Below are 15,943 nucleotides of genomic sequence, written 5' to 3' on the forward strand. Positions count from 1 at the left end.
TAAATATTATTGATAACCCATGGGTGAAATTGACTCTTAAAATATGGAAAACTACTATAAAAGAATATAATCTAGAGGGAGATATTGCAATTCTTAAATGGTGTGCATATGACTCGGATTTTACACCAAATAAATTGGATGCTAGATTTAAGGACTGGACAGCTAAAGGAATAACAGTTCTTTGCAACATAATGAAAGAAGGAACACTGTTCAGTTTTGAAATGCTTAAAGAGAAACACTTATTAGAAAAACAAGATTTTTATCGGTATTTACAGATGCGACAACATGTTAATAAGACGCTTAAAAATGTAACCAAGGCAAGTACATACTGATAGAGCTATTTAGAAAAGCATATAATTCAGATAATGGTAGTAGAATCATTTCAGGCATGTATAAGGGGTTGTCAAGTCTTAAAACACATTCGACTTCATAAATTAAAACAAAATGGGAGAAGGAAGGAGGGATAATTATATCTGAGGAAGAATGGACAACAATATGGAGGTATCAGTGGAAGTGTACCAGTTCACAGAAATGGAGGGAGTTTGGATGGAAAAACTTAATAAGATATTTTATTACACCCTCTCAGAAATCCCATTATGATAGTAACCTGCCTGTTTGCTGGAGAAATTGTGGAAATCAAAATGGAAATCATTATCATATTTTTTGGGACTGCTCTGTTATCAAAGTCTATTGGAGGGGGGATACACAATGCCCTACAAGACATCTTTAAATGTGAAATACCCTTAGAGAGTAAGACCATATATTTTGGGTATATACCTCAAGAATGGTTGAAGAGAGATAAATATTTAATGAATATACTGTTGGTGGCTGGTAAAAAGACTCTTACTAGGAAATGGTTATCACAGGAGAGCCCAACTTTAAATACATGGATGGAAATTACAATGGACATTTACAAAATGGAGAAGATAACAGCATCTGTTAATCATAAGCTGGAACAATTTGATTCATACTGGGAAAAATGGTTTAACTACATAATGCCTCATAGACCTGATTTCATTTTCACAAATCACTGAATGTTTTTTTTTAAAAAAAAAAATCACTCCCTACTTGTACATAGTTCTTACCTTTTGCTTGTTTTTTCTTGCCACTCTTTTCTATAAGTGTATACCTCAGATAAGTACTTTGTGGAGATTGGTGATATATATGATTATATGGTATATATGTACAATGTCTGAAATACATCTTATGGAAATGGTTGTTTGATGATGAACTTCAATAAAAAAAATTTAAAAAAGGACAGTTTCCTTCCCACTTATATCATTCTTGAATCAATATAAGATGGACTCTTGGCCCCACAATCTACCTCATTATGATCTTGAACTTTATCACTTACCTGTATTGCACTTTTTCAGTAGCTTTTACACTTTATTCTGCATTGTTATTGTTTTATCTTATTCTAGCTCAATGCACTGAGTAATGATTTGTCTTGCATGTAAACAGTATGTAAGTTGCTCAGAAGTATAAAGAATAAATCAGATGAATTTGAATGGATGGAGACCAAGTTTGTCCAGAAGGTGCAAATGATGTCTGAGACAGAAATGAATGTTAGTTAAAGCTAATCTGTCTGGAGCAATATAAATAAGGGGAAATAAATGAGGGTTGTCAGGAGAAGAAAATGTACACCCTGAAATACAGTGGATTCTGGTAAATTGGGCTATTGGTTATTTGGGGCAGTTGCTTATTTGGGACTACTAAACAACAAGAACTAATTGGGAAATTCCCTTTATTTGAGACTCTATGCCACATTTGGGACAGGAGACTTGCTGAATAGTTTCTTACTAATGTTAGTCACATGCACTTGTGTGGCCATTATGCACGGCATCATGCTTAGAGCATACAGCTTTTAAATAGCAGCAGTTGCATGTGTTTGTCTTTTAAAAATCAGTGAAGTTTGTTACTGGTGGTTGACAAGAAATAAACATTCAGATAACTTAGAACTGCTTTGCTCACTGCAGCTTCAAGCAATTCAGGCTTGTGGATGGTAGAAACGGCTAGGAGTGAAAATGAAACAATTTCACTACTTCAGGAAGTTAGGAACTACAAAGAATTGGAAGATGTCAACAACCATCTTGAATGTTAAAATGAAGATTTGGAGGATGCAGTGATTGAAAGTATTGCATGAAAGCAGTCCATTATCTGCACTAGGTGTCTGCCCCAATTTTGTCAATCAAAAGAACAGGGCATTGTATCCTGGATGAATTCCTCTGTTGATTCTGGTTAATTAGAACATATCGGGACCAGTACATGTTGGCCCAATTAAGTAGCTGCTCCAATTAGCCGAAGTTTCATGGAAATAGTTAAAAAATTATATAAAAAATTGACACTACCGTTTAACTGAGTAACAAATTATGTATTTAAATGAAATACAGAACAAATTAGAACACTGCCAATGATACTACAGTACTATAAAACTGTGTATTCATTCCTAATACTTATTGATGGAGAAAGTCATCCAGTGTATGCTGCCATGTTCCTTTGGTTGATTAAATGAACAAAATCAGTACATTCTCCTGGTGCGGATGGCCTATCCTTATACGATGCTATTAACGATTGCCATCTTTCAAATCTTCATTTTCATTGTAACATACAAGATTATCGTTAATACCTTTAAATTCTCTTGTCAAATCTGACTTGTCTGCATTGAGACTCAAGTAGTTGTGCTCGCACCATTCTACCAGTCATTCTACCTCCTCTCTGTACGCTGTCTCACCATCATTGTTGATGAGGCCAACCACTGTTGTGTCATCCACAAATTTGATGATTCAGTTGGAACTGAATCTAGCAGTACAGTCATGTACCAACAGCAGGCTGAGCTTGCAGCCTTGGAGGATGTGGTTGCTCAGCATGATAGAGCTAGAGATGTTTAGACTCACTGTGGTCTTTCTGTGAAGACGTCCAAGGTCCAATTACAGAGAGAGGTTTTGAGACTGAATGAGGACAGTTTACCCACCATCTTCTGAAGGATGATCATATTAAATGCCAAGCTGTTCGATAAACAGCATCCTGGCATTTGAGACACAGTTTTCCAGGTGGGACCGGACTGAGTAAAGGGCAAAAGTTATTGCATCATCAGTGGACCAATTTGAATGATAAGTAAACTGGAAAAGGTCCAGGGTAGCAGGAAGATGGGAGATTTAATGTGATTCATAACCAGCCATGCAAAGCATTTTATTATTGTTGAGGTCAGTGCACTAGATAGTAGTCATTAAGGCAGGTTACTGTCACCCTCTTGGGCACTGGGATGCCTTGAAGCCTGCAGGGACATTGGACTATTCCAGAATGGTGTTGAAGATGTCTGTTATAACCTCTGTTAACTGGGCTAAATAGTCCCTCAGCACCTGACCAGGTATGTTATTAAGCGCTGCAGCTTTTTGTGGGTTGACCCTGGCTAGGGTCTTCCTCATATCAGCTATGGCCAGACTGAGTGCCTTCCTTGCTGGCACATTGTTTCATTTATCAAACTGTGTAAAAGATATTCAGGCTATCAGGAAAAGAGGTGTCACCATCTTTGGCATGCAGAATAGTTTTGTAGTCTGTTATGATCTGAATGCCCTGCCACATGTGCCTCGTATCTCTGGTGTCACTGAAATGGCTATACTCTGTGAATAATCCCATTTTGCCTTCCTGATGGTGCGGGAAAGCACAGCTCTTACTAACCCGAGAGCCCTTTTACCCCCGATCTGAAGGTTGTATCCTGATATATCAGCAGTGCCAGACCTCTGTTGTCAACCGTGGCTTTTGATTTGCCCTCACAGAGATGTGTTTAATGATGGTGACATCCTCAATTCACTTCTCGATATAGCCAGTCACAGATCCTGCATATTCATTGTTAATGTGATGCATAGCATTGCAGGGCTGTTTTGAAAAGATGGACTGGAGCCTATTCAGTGAGGAGCTACCTGAGGTTGCTCCTTCTGGCCAGGTCCGTACCTCCCTTTAAACTGGTTTGACTTGCTTGATATATATGCAGTCTATATGCAGGAATTAGATAAGTGGTCAGAGTATCCAAGGTGGGGGTGAAGGTCACCATGGATGTTGGTACAAACCAGGTCTAAAATGCTCTCACCTCTGGTCATAAAGTCAACATGCTAATAGAAACGAGAAAAATCTGCAGACGCTGGAAATCTAAGCAACATGCACAAATGCTGGAGGAGATCAGCAGGCCAGGCAGCATCTATGGAAAAGAGTACAGTCCATGTTTCGGGTCGAGACAATTTAGGCAAGACTGTTTTTAAGTTAGCATACCTGAAGTAGCCAGCAACAAAAAAGAAATTGTAGGGTTGTGTGGTTTGCAGATCACTGATGTTGCCAGAGCTCTCAGCTTTAGAAGAAAGGGAGGTAATGGCATTGATATGCATGTGGAATTGATATTACTCTTGGCTGAGATACCTAAAACCATAGGTGTTTACAGGCGAAGATGTAAACAGCCACAATCACAATGGCAGTGAACTTCTTCAGTAAATAGAACAGTTTAGAACACCAGAGGTGAACAGTAAAAGTTCAGTCGACCTGAAATGTTGACAGTTCTTTCCTTTCACAGTTGCTGCCTGACTTACTGAGTTCTTATAGCAGAATGTTGTACAATTAATAAATTACTCCAATTCTTGTGGATAAAATGAACTATTGAACTGAGTTACTCCAACGAGGCTTTCGTGTGGTGATGACTTGGGGTTTTGGTGATCCTGCTACTAACCGTGAACCTTACATTATGGTGTAACAAATGCTGGAAATCTCAGGTATGAACACAAAATCTAGTTTTAGTGTGTTTCTTTGGTTTAGGAATTCTTCTTGTTCATTGAATAGGCCCAAAGTGTGTTTTTCCTTGGAAGTCGCTTACAACATGACTCCCAGTTGTTCCCTTCCACCACCTAAATTGTACATCTGCTGCCTGATGCTCCTTGCCTTGACACTTGGGATTGAATTCCCGCTCACCAATTGTCCATTCCCTAACTATAATCTTTCTGGCGACTATATTTCTGCACCTCACTTTCTGCTTTTTGGCAGTGATCTACACTCTACTATGGATTAGTTTGCTATCAATTCTGAAAGCAACAATGTCACAAACTATTCAATAAAAAGGTAGAGTTTTTAAATGGTAACAAATTTAAAGGTGTTATGTGTTTGGATGATCCAGCAAAGTCCAGCAAGCAACCAATATATTGGTCTTTACTGCAAAGGATTTGAGTAGAGCCATCTTGCTGCAGTTGCATCAGGACCTGATGAGTCCACATCTAAATTATAGTACGCAAGTTTGATTTTCTTTTGTAAGGAAATGTCTTGTGGGACCATGGTAAAGGTTCATTCACTAGATAGATTCCTTGGATGGCAGTTTGATAGTATAAAGAGTAGTTTTAAGTATATGGAATGAAACCTCTCAGCTTCAGAAGAAAGGGAGGTAATGGCATTGATATGTATGTGGAATTGATGTTACTGTTTGGCTGAGATATCAAGAGCCTAGAGCTGAGGTAAAGATTAACCTTGATCCTACTTAAGGTGGAGCAGGGCACGTGGGGATAAATAGGAATAGCCTACTTCTGCTGCTGTTTGCGTTCTTATGGATTGCTAGAGTCCGTGAACACTTGATACCCCCACGTGTGCTGTAATATTTAATTTAACTTCATGAACTCATCATCATTATCTGTCATGTCGTATGATGTGGGTGATCCTATCCATGACCATGATTGCTCTTGGCAAATTTTTCTACAGAAGTGGTTTGCCATTGCCTCCTTCTGGGCAGTGTCTTTACAAAATTGGTGACCCCAGCCATTATCAATACTCTTCAGAGATTGTCTGCCTGGCGTCAGTGGTTGCATAACCAGGATTTGTGATCCGCACCAGCTGCTCATATGACCATCTACCACCTGATCCCATGGCTTCTCGTGATCTTGATCCGGGGGGTGGGAGTGGGGGGGTATCTAACTAGGTACTACACCTTGCCCAAGGGTGACTTACAGGCTAACAGAGGGAAGGGGCTTCTTACACCTCCTTTGATAGAGATGTATCTCGACCCTGCCACCTGATTCATGAACTAAGACAATTAACTGATACAAATTATTGTTTTTCTTCTTTGAATTATTCAGTAGTGAGAAGTGAAACAGTGCCTTGTAAAATCAAGTGAAAGATGAGTATTACACAGGCCACAGTTTTGTCACATCTGATCTACATTTAAGTAGCAGCAGTATACTAAATTTTCACCAGTATTTACTGAATGGTACATAATTTTTTTCACTGTTTCCTTCCTTGATATTATTACCATATTTTGTATTTTCTGTTTGGCTTCTAAGTGACTAACAGAGAGTGAACAAATAACCAATACAATGGTATCAGTAAGTACGGTAGGTGGAAATTCAGAATGAAGTGCATGTGACTCTTCAGGTGCCCAGGTGTCTGAAGTGAATCTGAAACGTCAGAGTCGAAAGTTGACAATATGGTTATTTAATCCTGATGCATATTCTAGGCTTGAAATGTTGACTATTATTTCCTCTATCTGTTTGTGTTTTGCTTAGATTCTAGCATTTGTATCCTCTTGTGCCTCCATGATTACTGTAATGCTCAATTACATAAAATGATACAGAAGGACAGAATTCTAACAGTGGAATATGCTTATTTGGGATGCAAGTAAATTTTGGCCTAATTAAGTGGCTACCCAAATAACCAAAGTTCCATGGAACTAGTTTAAAAAGGTATAAAAAAGACAAATTATTGTTTAACTAAGTAATAAATTATGGATTTAAATTTCAAAGTTCAAAGTAAAACTTGTTATCAGAGTCACCACATACAACCCTGAGATTCTTTTTCTGTGGGCAGGCTTAGTAAATCTATAGAATAGTAACTGTGAACTGCTTGTAAGGAAGTAGAGGTGCTGTCGTGCTTTTTTCTCAGTAATATTTATATGATGGATCTAAGTCCAGGACATATCCTCTGAGATAGTGACACCCAGGAATTTAAAGTTATTAACTCTCTCCACCTCTGATCCTGGGATGATTACTGGCTCACGGACCTCAGGGGTTCAGTTCCTTGGTCGTACAGACATGGAGTGAGAGCTGCTCTTCTTAGACTGAGACAAGTTTTCAGTCTCTCTCCTGTATGCTGATTCATCACCACCTTTGGTACAGCCCACAACAGTGCAGTTGTCAGCAAACTTGTATATGGTGTTGGAGCTTTACTTAGCCACATAGTCATAGATGTAAAGCAAGTAGATCAGGAGCCAATGAGATAGCATCTGCTGTAGACCTGTTGCCAATTTGGTAGGCGAATTGGAGCAGATCCGTATCACTATTCAGACAGGAGCTGATATGGTTCAACACCAGCCTCTCAAAACACTTCATCGCTGTGGTTGTTAAGTGCCAATAGTCATTTAGACAGGTTATCATGCTCTTCTTGGGCTCTGGTGCGATTGAAGCCTCCTTGAAGGACTCTGAGGGAGCGAGAGGTTGAAGATACCTGTGAATACACCAGCCAGGTGGTAGGCACAGGTCTCCAGTACTCAGCTAGGTACTCCTTCTGGATTGGATCCTTTCCTTGGATTCACTCTCTTGAAGGCAGACTGCATGACAAGCTCTACTGTTCACTACATTACAAGATTAATAAGTCTGTAACAACCCTGGTATAGTCATTCAGGTCCTCAGATGAGTTCTTGACCACTGCCCAGTCCAATGACTGAAGACAATCCTGTAACCGTTCCTCAGTCTCCTGCGACCACCTCTTGGTTGTCTTGATCTCTGGAGCCTTGCTCTTTAGGCTCTGTCCCAAGTGATCCGTCTTGCCAAAATACGGTCTTGGAAAGGAACAGTAGGCATTCCTTATTGTAGTGTAGCAGTGGTCTAGCATGTTGGGACTTATGGTGCAACAGGTTAAGTGCTGGTTATAATTGGGTAGGGTTTTCTTCAAAAAGGCCTGGTTAAAGTCACCAACTATAATTTGAAATGCATCAGGATGGGCAGTTTCTTGTTTACAGACAGCATTGTGCGTTTTTGTGAGTGCTTGCTTTTAAACGGCCACTGGTGGTATGTAAACTGCGGTCAGGATCATGGATGAGAACTCTTGAGGCAAACAGAATGTTTAATTGTTAGTTGTTCTGAGTCAGGGGAACAAGTAATTGACATAACCCCAAAACCCCTGCACCAACAAGAATTGACCAAAAAGCATACACTGCCACCTCTTTTAAATTAGAACACTATTAATACTATTATAATACTGCAAAACTGTGTATTAGGCCTTAATAGTTATTGATGGAGGAATTCATCCAGTGCATTTCAAATTATAGTTGGTGACTGTAAATGAAGAAAATCAGTGCAGACACTTAGTAAAGATTTGCACTGCCTTCAGGCAATGCTTTCAACAACTGCATCCTCCAAATCTTCATTTTTATTGTAACAGTCAAGATTGATACCTTCAAATTCTTTGTAGTTCCTAACATGTTGAAATGGTGAAATTGTTTTGTTTTATTTCCTGTCCATTTCTAGCATCTCCAAGCCTGAATGCTTGAAACTGCACTGAGCAAAACAGTTCTGAATTGTCTTTCTACTTATTTCTCACCAACTATCAGTGACAAAAAAACACTGCTTTTTTGAACATCAACACATGCAAATGACTCTTTAAAAACTGTTCACTGTATGCATACGCAAGGAAATCTGCAGATGCTGGAAATTCAAACAACACACACAAAATGCTGGTGAAACACAGCAGGCCAGGCAGCATCTATAGGAAGAAGCACTGTTGACGTTTCGGGCCGAGACCCTTCGTCCCCAAGTAAGTGGCTGTCCCAATAAACTGATGGTCCCATGAGTTGGAGTCCACTGTTTCTGGAACCACTAAGTAGGTCAGATAGCATGTGTAGAGATGGCTGTACCCATCACTGTTTGTCATTGCAGTGAAAGTTTATGACTGAAAATGAGCAATATTAATTTTTTATATTTCCAGGTCCTGCAGAATTTTTTTTTTAATTGTAAATTGCTTTGGATTCAACAAAATTTGCAAGAAAATTGCGGTTTAGAGGATTTGTAGAAAGTACACCAAGATCATAATTTTGATTTGTTCACTTGTCAATGTTAACAGTACACATGGCTTATGACTAATAATGCAAAGAAGGAAAAATTTTCAGCACATGATTGAATGAATTGACTGAGCATCAACTCTAGTTACCGTAACAGATTTTGCTATGTAATTTTATGACACGACTGTGGTGGGTCTCATCAGCAAGAACGATGAGTCAGCATACAGAGAGGAGGTGCAGTGGCTAACGGACTGGTGCAGAGCCAACAACCTGTCTCTGAATGTGAACAAAACAAAAGAGATGGTTGTTGACTTCAGGAGGGCACAGAGCGACCACTCTCCGCTGAATGCCGACGGCTCCTCGGTAGAGATCGTTAAGAGCACCAAATTTCTTGGTGTTCACCTGGCAGAGAATCTCACCTGGTCTCTCAACACCAGCTCCATAGCAAAGAAAGCCCAGCAGCATCTCTACTTTCTGTGAAGACTGAGTAAAGTCCATCTCCCACCCCCCATCCTCATCACATTCTACAGGGGTTGTATTGAGAGCATCCTGAGCAGCTGCATCACTGCCTGGTTCGGAAATTGCACCATCTCGGATCGCAAGACACCGCAGCGGATAGTGAGGTCAGCTGAGAAGATCATCAGGGTCTCTCTTCCTGCCATTACAGACATTTACACTACACGCTGCATCTGCAAAGCAAACAGCATTATGGAGGACCCCATGCACCCCTCATACAAACTCTTCTCCCTCCTGCCATCTGGGAAAAGGCACCGAAGCATTCGGGCTCTCACAACCAGACTATGTAACAGTTTCTTCCCCCAAGCCATCAGACTCTTCAATACCCAGAGCCTGGACTGACACCAACTTACTGCCCTCTACTGTGCCTATTGTCTTGTTTATTACTTATTGTAATGCCTGCACTGTTTTGTGCACTTTATACAGTCCTGGGTAGGTCTGTAGTCTAGTCTAGTGTAGTTTTTATTCCTGTGTTGTTTGTACTGTAGCCCCATGGTCCTGAAAAATGTTGTCTCGTTTTTACTGTTTTCTGTACCAGCAATTATGGTCGAAGTGACAATAAAAAGTGACTTGACTTGACTTGATTTGCTAAACATTAGTAGTAAGAATTTAAGAATTGCTATCAGTTTGGTGTGCACAATTTTAAATATACCTACATTTACTTTTTTAGGTAACAGATAAAGGTCTCTGGGCGGATCTTCTGGAGGAATTCAACTTTCCAAAAGGTTGTGCCAATGCGGCCTTTGCTTTGAAGCAGTACTACCTGAGGTGAGTGAAAATAAGTGAATACACCTTATCCTGTTTGCACGTTGGTTCTTTCTGTGCTAACACAAGCATGAAATTCTTCAGGTTAACTAAATTGCTTAGTCACTTAATTATTGATAATGTCTTTATTTCAGATTAGTCAATTGTATTGTATTTAACTTGTATTTCTATATTCTCTCAAATGTTTGGTTTACAATTGCATAATACAATGGATGGTCTAAGCAGTTTCCCTTCTACTAAGTGCATATGCAGTAGGGAGAAATCAAGAATATTGTCATGAAATACCAAAGTCATGCTTCCAATTGATAATGGACGAAGAGACATGGGAATAGAAATTTCAAATTTCAGATCTTTCCAGGCACCATGCCACTAACAAATATGTTCTTGGCAAAAGTAAAGTTCTAGCAAATATGATTGTGTGGTGGTGGTGCCGCCATGTGGAAATAATGCAGTGGCTCTAATGGAGATGTGGTTTCAAAAGTTAGGAGTGGACACTAAATATTCCTAATTACAATATGTTCAGGAAGGTGTAAAGGATGGGTAGTAGGATAACTGTTTAAAGGTAATTATTTGGTCAGACTCTTGCCGGCCTATTGACTCCAATGTACTTCCTTGGTTTACTGTGACTACCTGCTTGGACAGTAAATTTACTTTGTAATTTGAACTTTGAATTTTGATTGTAATGTGGAATTAGAATTGAATGCTTTGGATAATACGAGAGGAAAGGGTAAGCAATGGGAGATTTTTTCTGAGTTTCTAGTTCAATACCTCCTTGATCAGCGAAGATGGAATAATTGCCGTTATCTGGTTCTGGGCAATGGTGTGAGTCAAATTGATCAGTAAGGGGATCACTTGGGGAATGGTAAATATAATATCCTAAAACGTGGTTTATGAATGGCAAAAAACAGTGAGAAACCTGGCAGTAGGTTTGACCCCTCAAACCTGCCCCTTCATTCATGGCTGATCTATGCCAGATGTCACCTGATAATTTTTAATCAAGTTCCCTCTTGCTTTTTCTAGACACTGTCAGTTACAAACCTGTATGATCTTTCCATGTAGGACTACCTGACCATTCCAGGTGTCAGTCTAATAAATACCACTGAACTGCTTCCATTTACATTCTTCCTTGAAGACCAATACTGTGTACGGTACTCCAGATGTGGTCTCTATATAAGTGAGGCATTGCCTTCCTACTTTTAATTTCAGTTCCCCGGATGATAAAATACAGTATTCTCTTAGCTTTTCTAATTAATGGTTATATCTTTATGTTAGTGTTTTGTGAATCACGTACCAGAGCACCAAGATCTCTTTGCACCTCAGGAGTTCTACAATCTCTCACTGCTATACAGTCGGCCCTCCTTATCCGCGAGTTCTGCATGCACAAATTCAACCAACCGCGAATCAAGAAAACCTGGAAGTGCTCTTCCAGCACTTGTTGTTCAAGCATGTACAGACTTTTTTTTCTTGTCATTATTCCCTAAACAATGCAGTATAACAACTAGTTTACATAGCATTTACATTGTATTAGGTATTATAAGTAATCTAGAGATGATTTAAAGTATACGAGAGGATGTGCGTAGGTTACCGTGGATCAGGATCGAAAAGAAATTGGAAGTTCTCTTACTATTTAAGTCGGAACAGGTATATCTGGTATTATTTAACATCAGTTAGTCAAACGTTTGTCTTAGTATATAGTATAGATTTTACCTTTCTATGCATATAAAACACTTAAGAACGTATGTTTCAGCGCCGGGCTCGGGAACAGAAGTTCCCGAGTTCGATCCAGTGACAGATCGCCCCCGAGCGCGCTCTCCATCTGTGTCTGGTTGATGTGGAGGATCAAAAACCCAAAACCCAATAATTAAACCACTGCGTTGCTTAGTAATAATTGTAGCTTTCATTGTGGCAGGGCCTTTCTCACTTTATCCTTTAAAATTTTTCCGATCGTTGACTGTCTGTAGCCTAATGCTTTTCCAATGACCGATGGTGTTTCACCTCTTTCCGATTGCTTTATTATTTCCACTTTATTTTCAATTGTGATCGTGATTATTTTCGTGAACAGAAGCAGAGCTAGGCTGCCAGATCCTAATGTCCACTGCACTGAGACAGGTTGGTTAAATAAGGTCTAAGGTTCCGCTGGGTCCTAAGGTCCATCGTATTGAGGCAGGTTGAATAGTGACTTGAGCATCCACGTTTTTGGTATCCGCGAGGGGTCCCGGAACCAATCCCTCGCGGATAAGGAGGGCCGACTGTAATATGCTTTTTCTTATTTTTCCTGTGAAATAGACAACTTTACTTTTTCCCTTCATTATATCCCATTTATTCTCTCTCTGCCCACTCTCTACCACTTTCCTGCTAGCTCTGTCATGAACAAAGGGCCAAGAGGACAGCTTTAACATGGAATTGAATTTTAAAAGCTAGTCTTTATTACTGTTTCCAGCGAATTCCAGAACCTAACGTATTTTGTTCAAAATCATCCTTCAGGGAAAAATTTCTGGTCTGTTTGAGTCCAAGTCCAGCAATGTCTTCCTGCTAATCTGCTTTCTGAAAGCAAGCTGTTTGGTTGAAGCAAAGTTGTTACATTAACAGAATAAGATCACCTGGCAGTAATCTAAACCCCAAATTGATGCAACATAGTCACATCTCCTGCCTAATCAACTTTGCAAAGTCTTTCTTTCAGACATCAGGAGTGGGCTCCCTCACCTCTACCCCTTTGACCCTCCACACTGGTGCCCCTCAGGGTTGTGTACTAAGCCCCCTCCTTTACTATCTGTATACCCAAGACACTGTTGCCACCCAGAGTTCCAATCTGCTAATTAAATTTGCTGACAACACTACACTGGTTGGCCGAATCTCAAATAATATTGAGGGAGCCTAAAGCGAGGAAGTCATCACCCTGACACAGTGGTGTCAAGAAAACAAACTCTCCCTCAATGTTGCAAAAGGAGCTGGTTGTGGACTACAGGAGGAATGGAGACATCAATAGATCTGGGGTTGACAGGGTGAACAGCTTTAAGTTCCTCAGCATAAATATCACGGAGGATCTCACGTGGTCTGCACATACCGGCTGTGTGGTGAAAAAGGCACAGCAGCGCCTCTTTCACTTCAGAAAGTGGAAGAAGTTTGGTATGGCCCCCAAATTCTAAGAACTTTCTATAGGGGTACGATTGAGAGCATCCTGACTGGCTGCATCACTGCTTACTATGGGAACTTCATTTCCCCTAATTGCAGGACTCTGTCACCCCAACCACAAACTGTTCCAGCTGCTGCTATTGGGGAAATGGTATCCCAGCATAATAGCCAGGACCAACAGGCTCAGGGACAGTTTCTTCCACCAGACCATCAGACTGCTTAATTCATCCTGACACAACTGTACTTCTATGTTATATTGACTATCCTTGTGTACATAAAACATAATATTTATTATAAATTATTGTAATTGCATATTGCAGATTTAGGCAGAGACGTAATATAAGGATTTTTACTCCTCGTGCATATGAAGGATGTTAGTAATAAAGTCAATTCAATTCAATTCAAGTATGCAGATTTGGATACTGTTGGGAATTACAGAGGCATGCAAGAGAAGCTGGCCAAAGTTGATTGGAAAGGGAAACCAGCAAGGTAACAGCAATAGCCGGTGTTTCTGGGGGAAATTCAGAAGATGCAGGAAAGATACATCGCAAAGATGAAAAAGTATTTCAAAGAGAGAATAAGGCAATTGTGGCTGACAAGTGAAGTCAAAGACCGCATTAAAAACTGAAGAGAGTGTAGATAATATAGCAAAATTTAGTGGGAAGGTAGAGGATTCAGAATTTTTAAAAAACCCACAGGAAACTAAAAGAGCCATAAAGAGCAGAGCCAATAAAAAGGTGTTAAAGGTCAGGCACATGACCTACAGCAGATGACACTGGAATGCAATATTTAACTTGGGAAGAAAAAAATATAAAAGCAGACACCTGAAGTGTGTTGGTGGCGGTAACTCTGTAGGAGACCAACTATCGCTGATGTGAGGTGCCCCACAGACACATGGAAATTTGAAATGAAACTATGAGGAACACGTGGCCAGCAGCAGAAACTCCTTTATAACTGGTAATATCTTTTCTGTTCTTTGACTGTTCATGGAAGGTCAGGAACACTTAGTTGGTGTGCATATACGTATTGGTTGTATAAGTTCACATGTTCTTCAGTTGAGACAATAAAGGTACTTGTCAGTAAATACAGATCTCTCTGTGCCTCACTGATCATTATTACAAGGAATGATTCTTGTAACAGGAGGGAGGCAGAAGAAAGGAAATTGTAGATCAGTTAGCCTGACTTCAGTGGTTGGAAAGATTTTGTTGTCTTAATATTAAAGATGAAGTTTTAGAGTACGTGGAGGAACTTGATAAAATAGGCCAAAGTCAGCATGGTTTTCTAAAGGGGAAATCTCCCCCAACACAACTGTTGGAATCCTTTGAGGAAATAATAGGCAGGATAAACAAAGGAGTCAGTAGATGTTGTTTATTTGGATTTTCAGAGGGCTGTAGACAAGGTGCAGCACAAGAGGCTATTTAACAAGATAAGAGCCCGTGATATTATAGGAAAGATAGTAGCATGAATAGAAGATACTGGCAAGAGGTAAAGAGTGGGAATAAAGGAGGCCCTTTCTGGTTGACTGCTGTAGTGTGTCAAGGGAGTTCGTTGCTTCTTTTCATGTTATATGCCAGTGATTTGGATGAAAGAATTGATGGTTTGTTGGCCATGTTTGTGGATGATACAAAGGTAGGTAGAGGGTATGTAGTGTTGACGAAGCAGGGTGTTTGCAGGAGGGCTTGCATAGATTGAGGGAATGGGCAGAGAAGTGACGGACAAAATTTAGTGTAGGGAAGTGCATGGTCATGCACTGTGGCAGAAGGAATTAAAGGATGAACAGTTTTCTAAATGTGGAGTAAATTGAGAAGTGATAGGTGCAAAGGGACTTGGGAGTATTCATGCAGATTCCGTAAAGGTTAACTTGCGGGTTGAGTTGGTGGTAAGGAAGGCAAATGCAATGTTAACTGTCATCTTGAGAGGATTAGATTACAAAAGCAATGATATATGCTTTGGCTTTAAAGTTCAGACCATGCTTGAACTGTTGTGAGCAGTTTTGTACCCTTCATTTAAGAGAAGATGCGCTGGCATTGGAAAGGGTCCAGAGGAGATTCACAAGAATTATCACAGGAATGAAAGGGTTAACATATGAGAAGCATTTGATGACTCTGGGCCTGTACTCACTGGAGTCGAGAAGAATAAGGAGTGATCTCATTGAAACGTATTGGATATAAAAAGGTCGAGATAGATTTGGTGTGGAGAGGATATTTCCTGTAGAGAGTGTGTCTAAGACCAGAGGGCACAGCCTCAAAATTCAAGGAAGTCCATTTAGGTTGTCTCTGAATGAAATGGCTGTACATGTAAGATAATAGGACTTGGACAATATTTAGGTATGGACTAAATAGCAGGTAACATTTGTGTCATACAAGTGCCGAGGTCAAGGAAGTTTCTAATCACCCACCTTTTCAATTCAGTAGGATTTATGTTGCCTCGATGCACACCACCAATGTACTTAGGGGCACCATTGACCAGGAACTCAATAGACCAGTGATGTAAATATTGGGTACAAGAGAAGGT

General features: G+C 40.0%; 1 protein-coding gene across 2 annotated transcripts in view; it reads left to right on the forward strand.

Moving 5' to 3' along the window:
* The window catches only part of LOC140731954 (AT-rich interactive domain-containing protein 2-like), a 322,272-nt gene that overhangs the window by 108,589 nt on the left and 197,740 nt on the right, over positions 1-15,943 (forward strand). For both annotated transcript variants that reach the window (XM_073053964.1, XM_073053965.1), the window contains exon 3: positions 10,203-10,300. In XM_073053964.1, the coding sequence (XP_072910065.1) occupies positions 10,203-10,300 (98 nt within the window). The remainder of the gene's footprint in view (positions 1-10,202; positions 10,301-15,943) is intronic.

Source organism: Hemitrygon akajei, chromosome 8 (assembly GCF_048418815.1).
Source record: "Hemitrygon akajei chromosome 8, sHemAka1.3, whole genome shotgun sequence".
Taxonomy (NCBI): Eukaryota; Metazoa; Chordata; class Chondrichthyes; order Myliobatiformes; family Dasyatidae; genus Hemitrygon; species Hemitrygon akajei.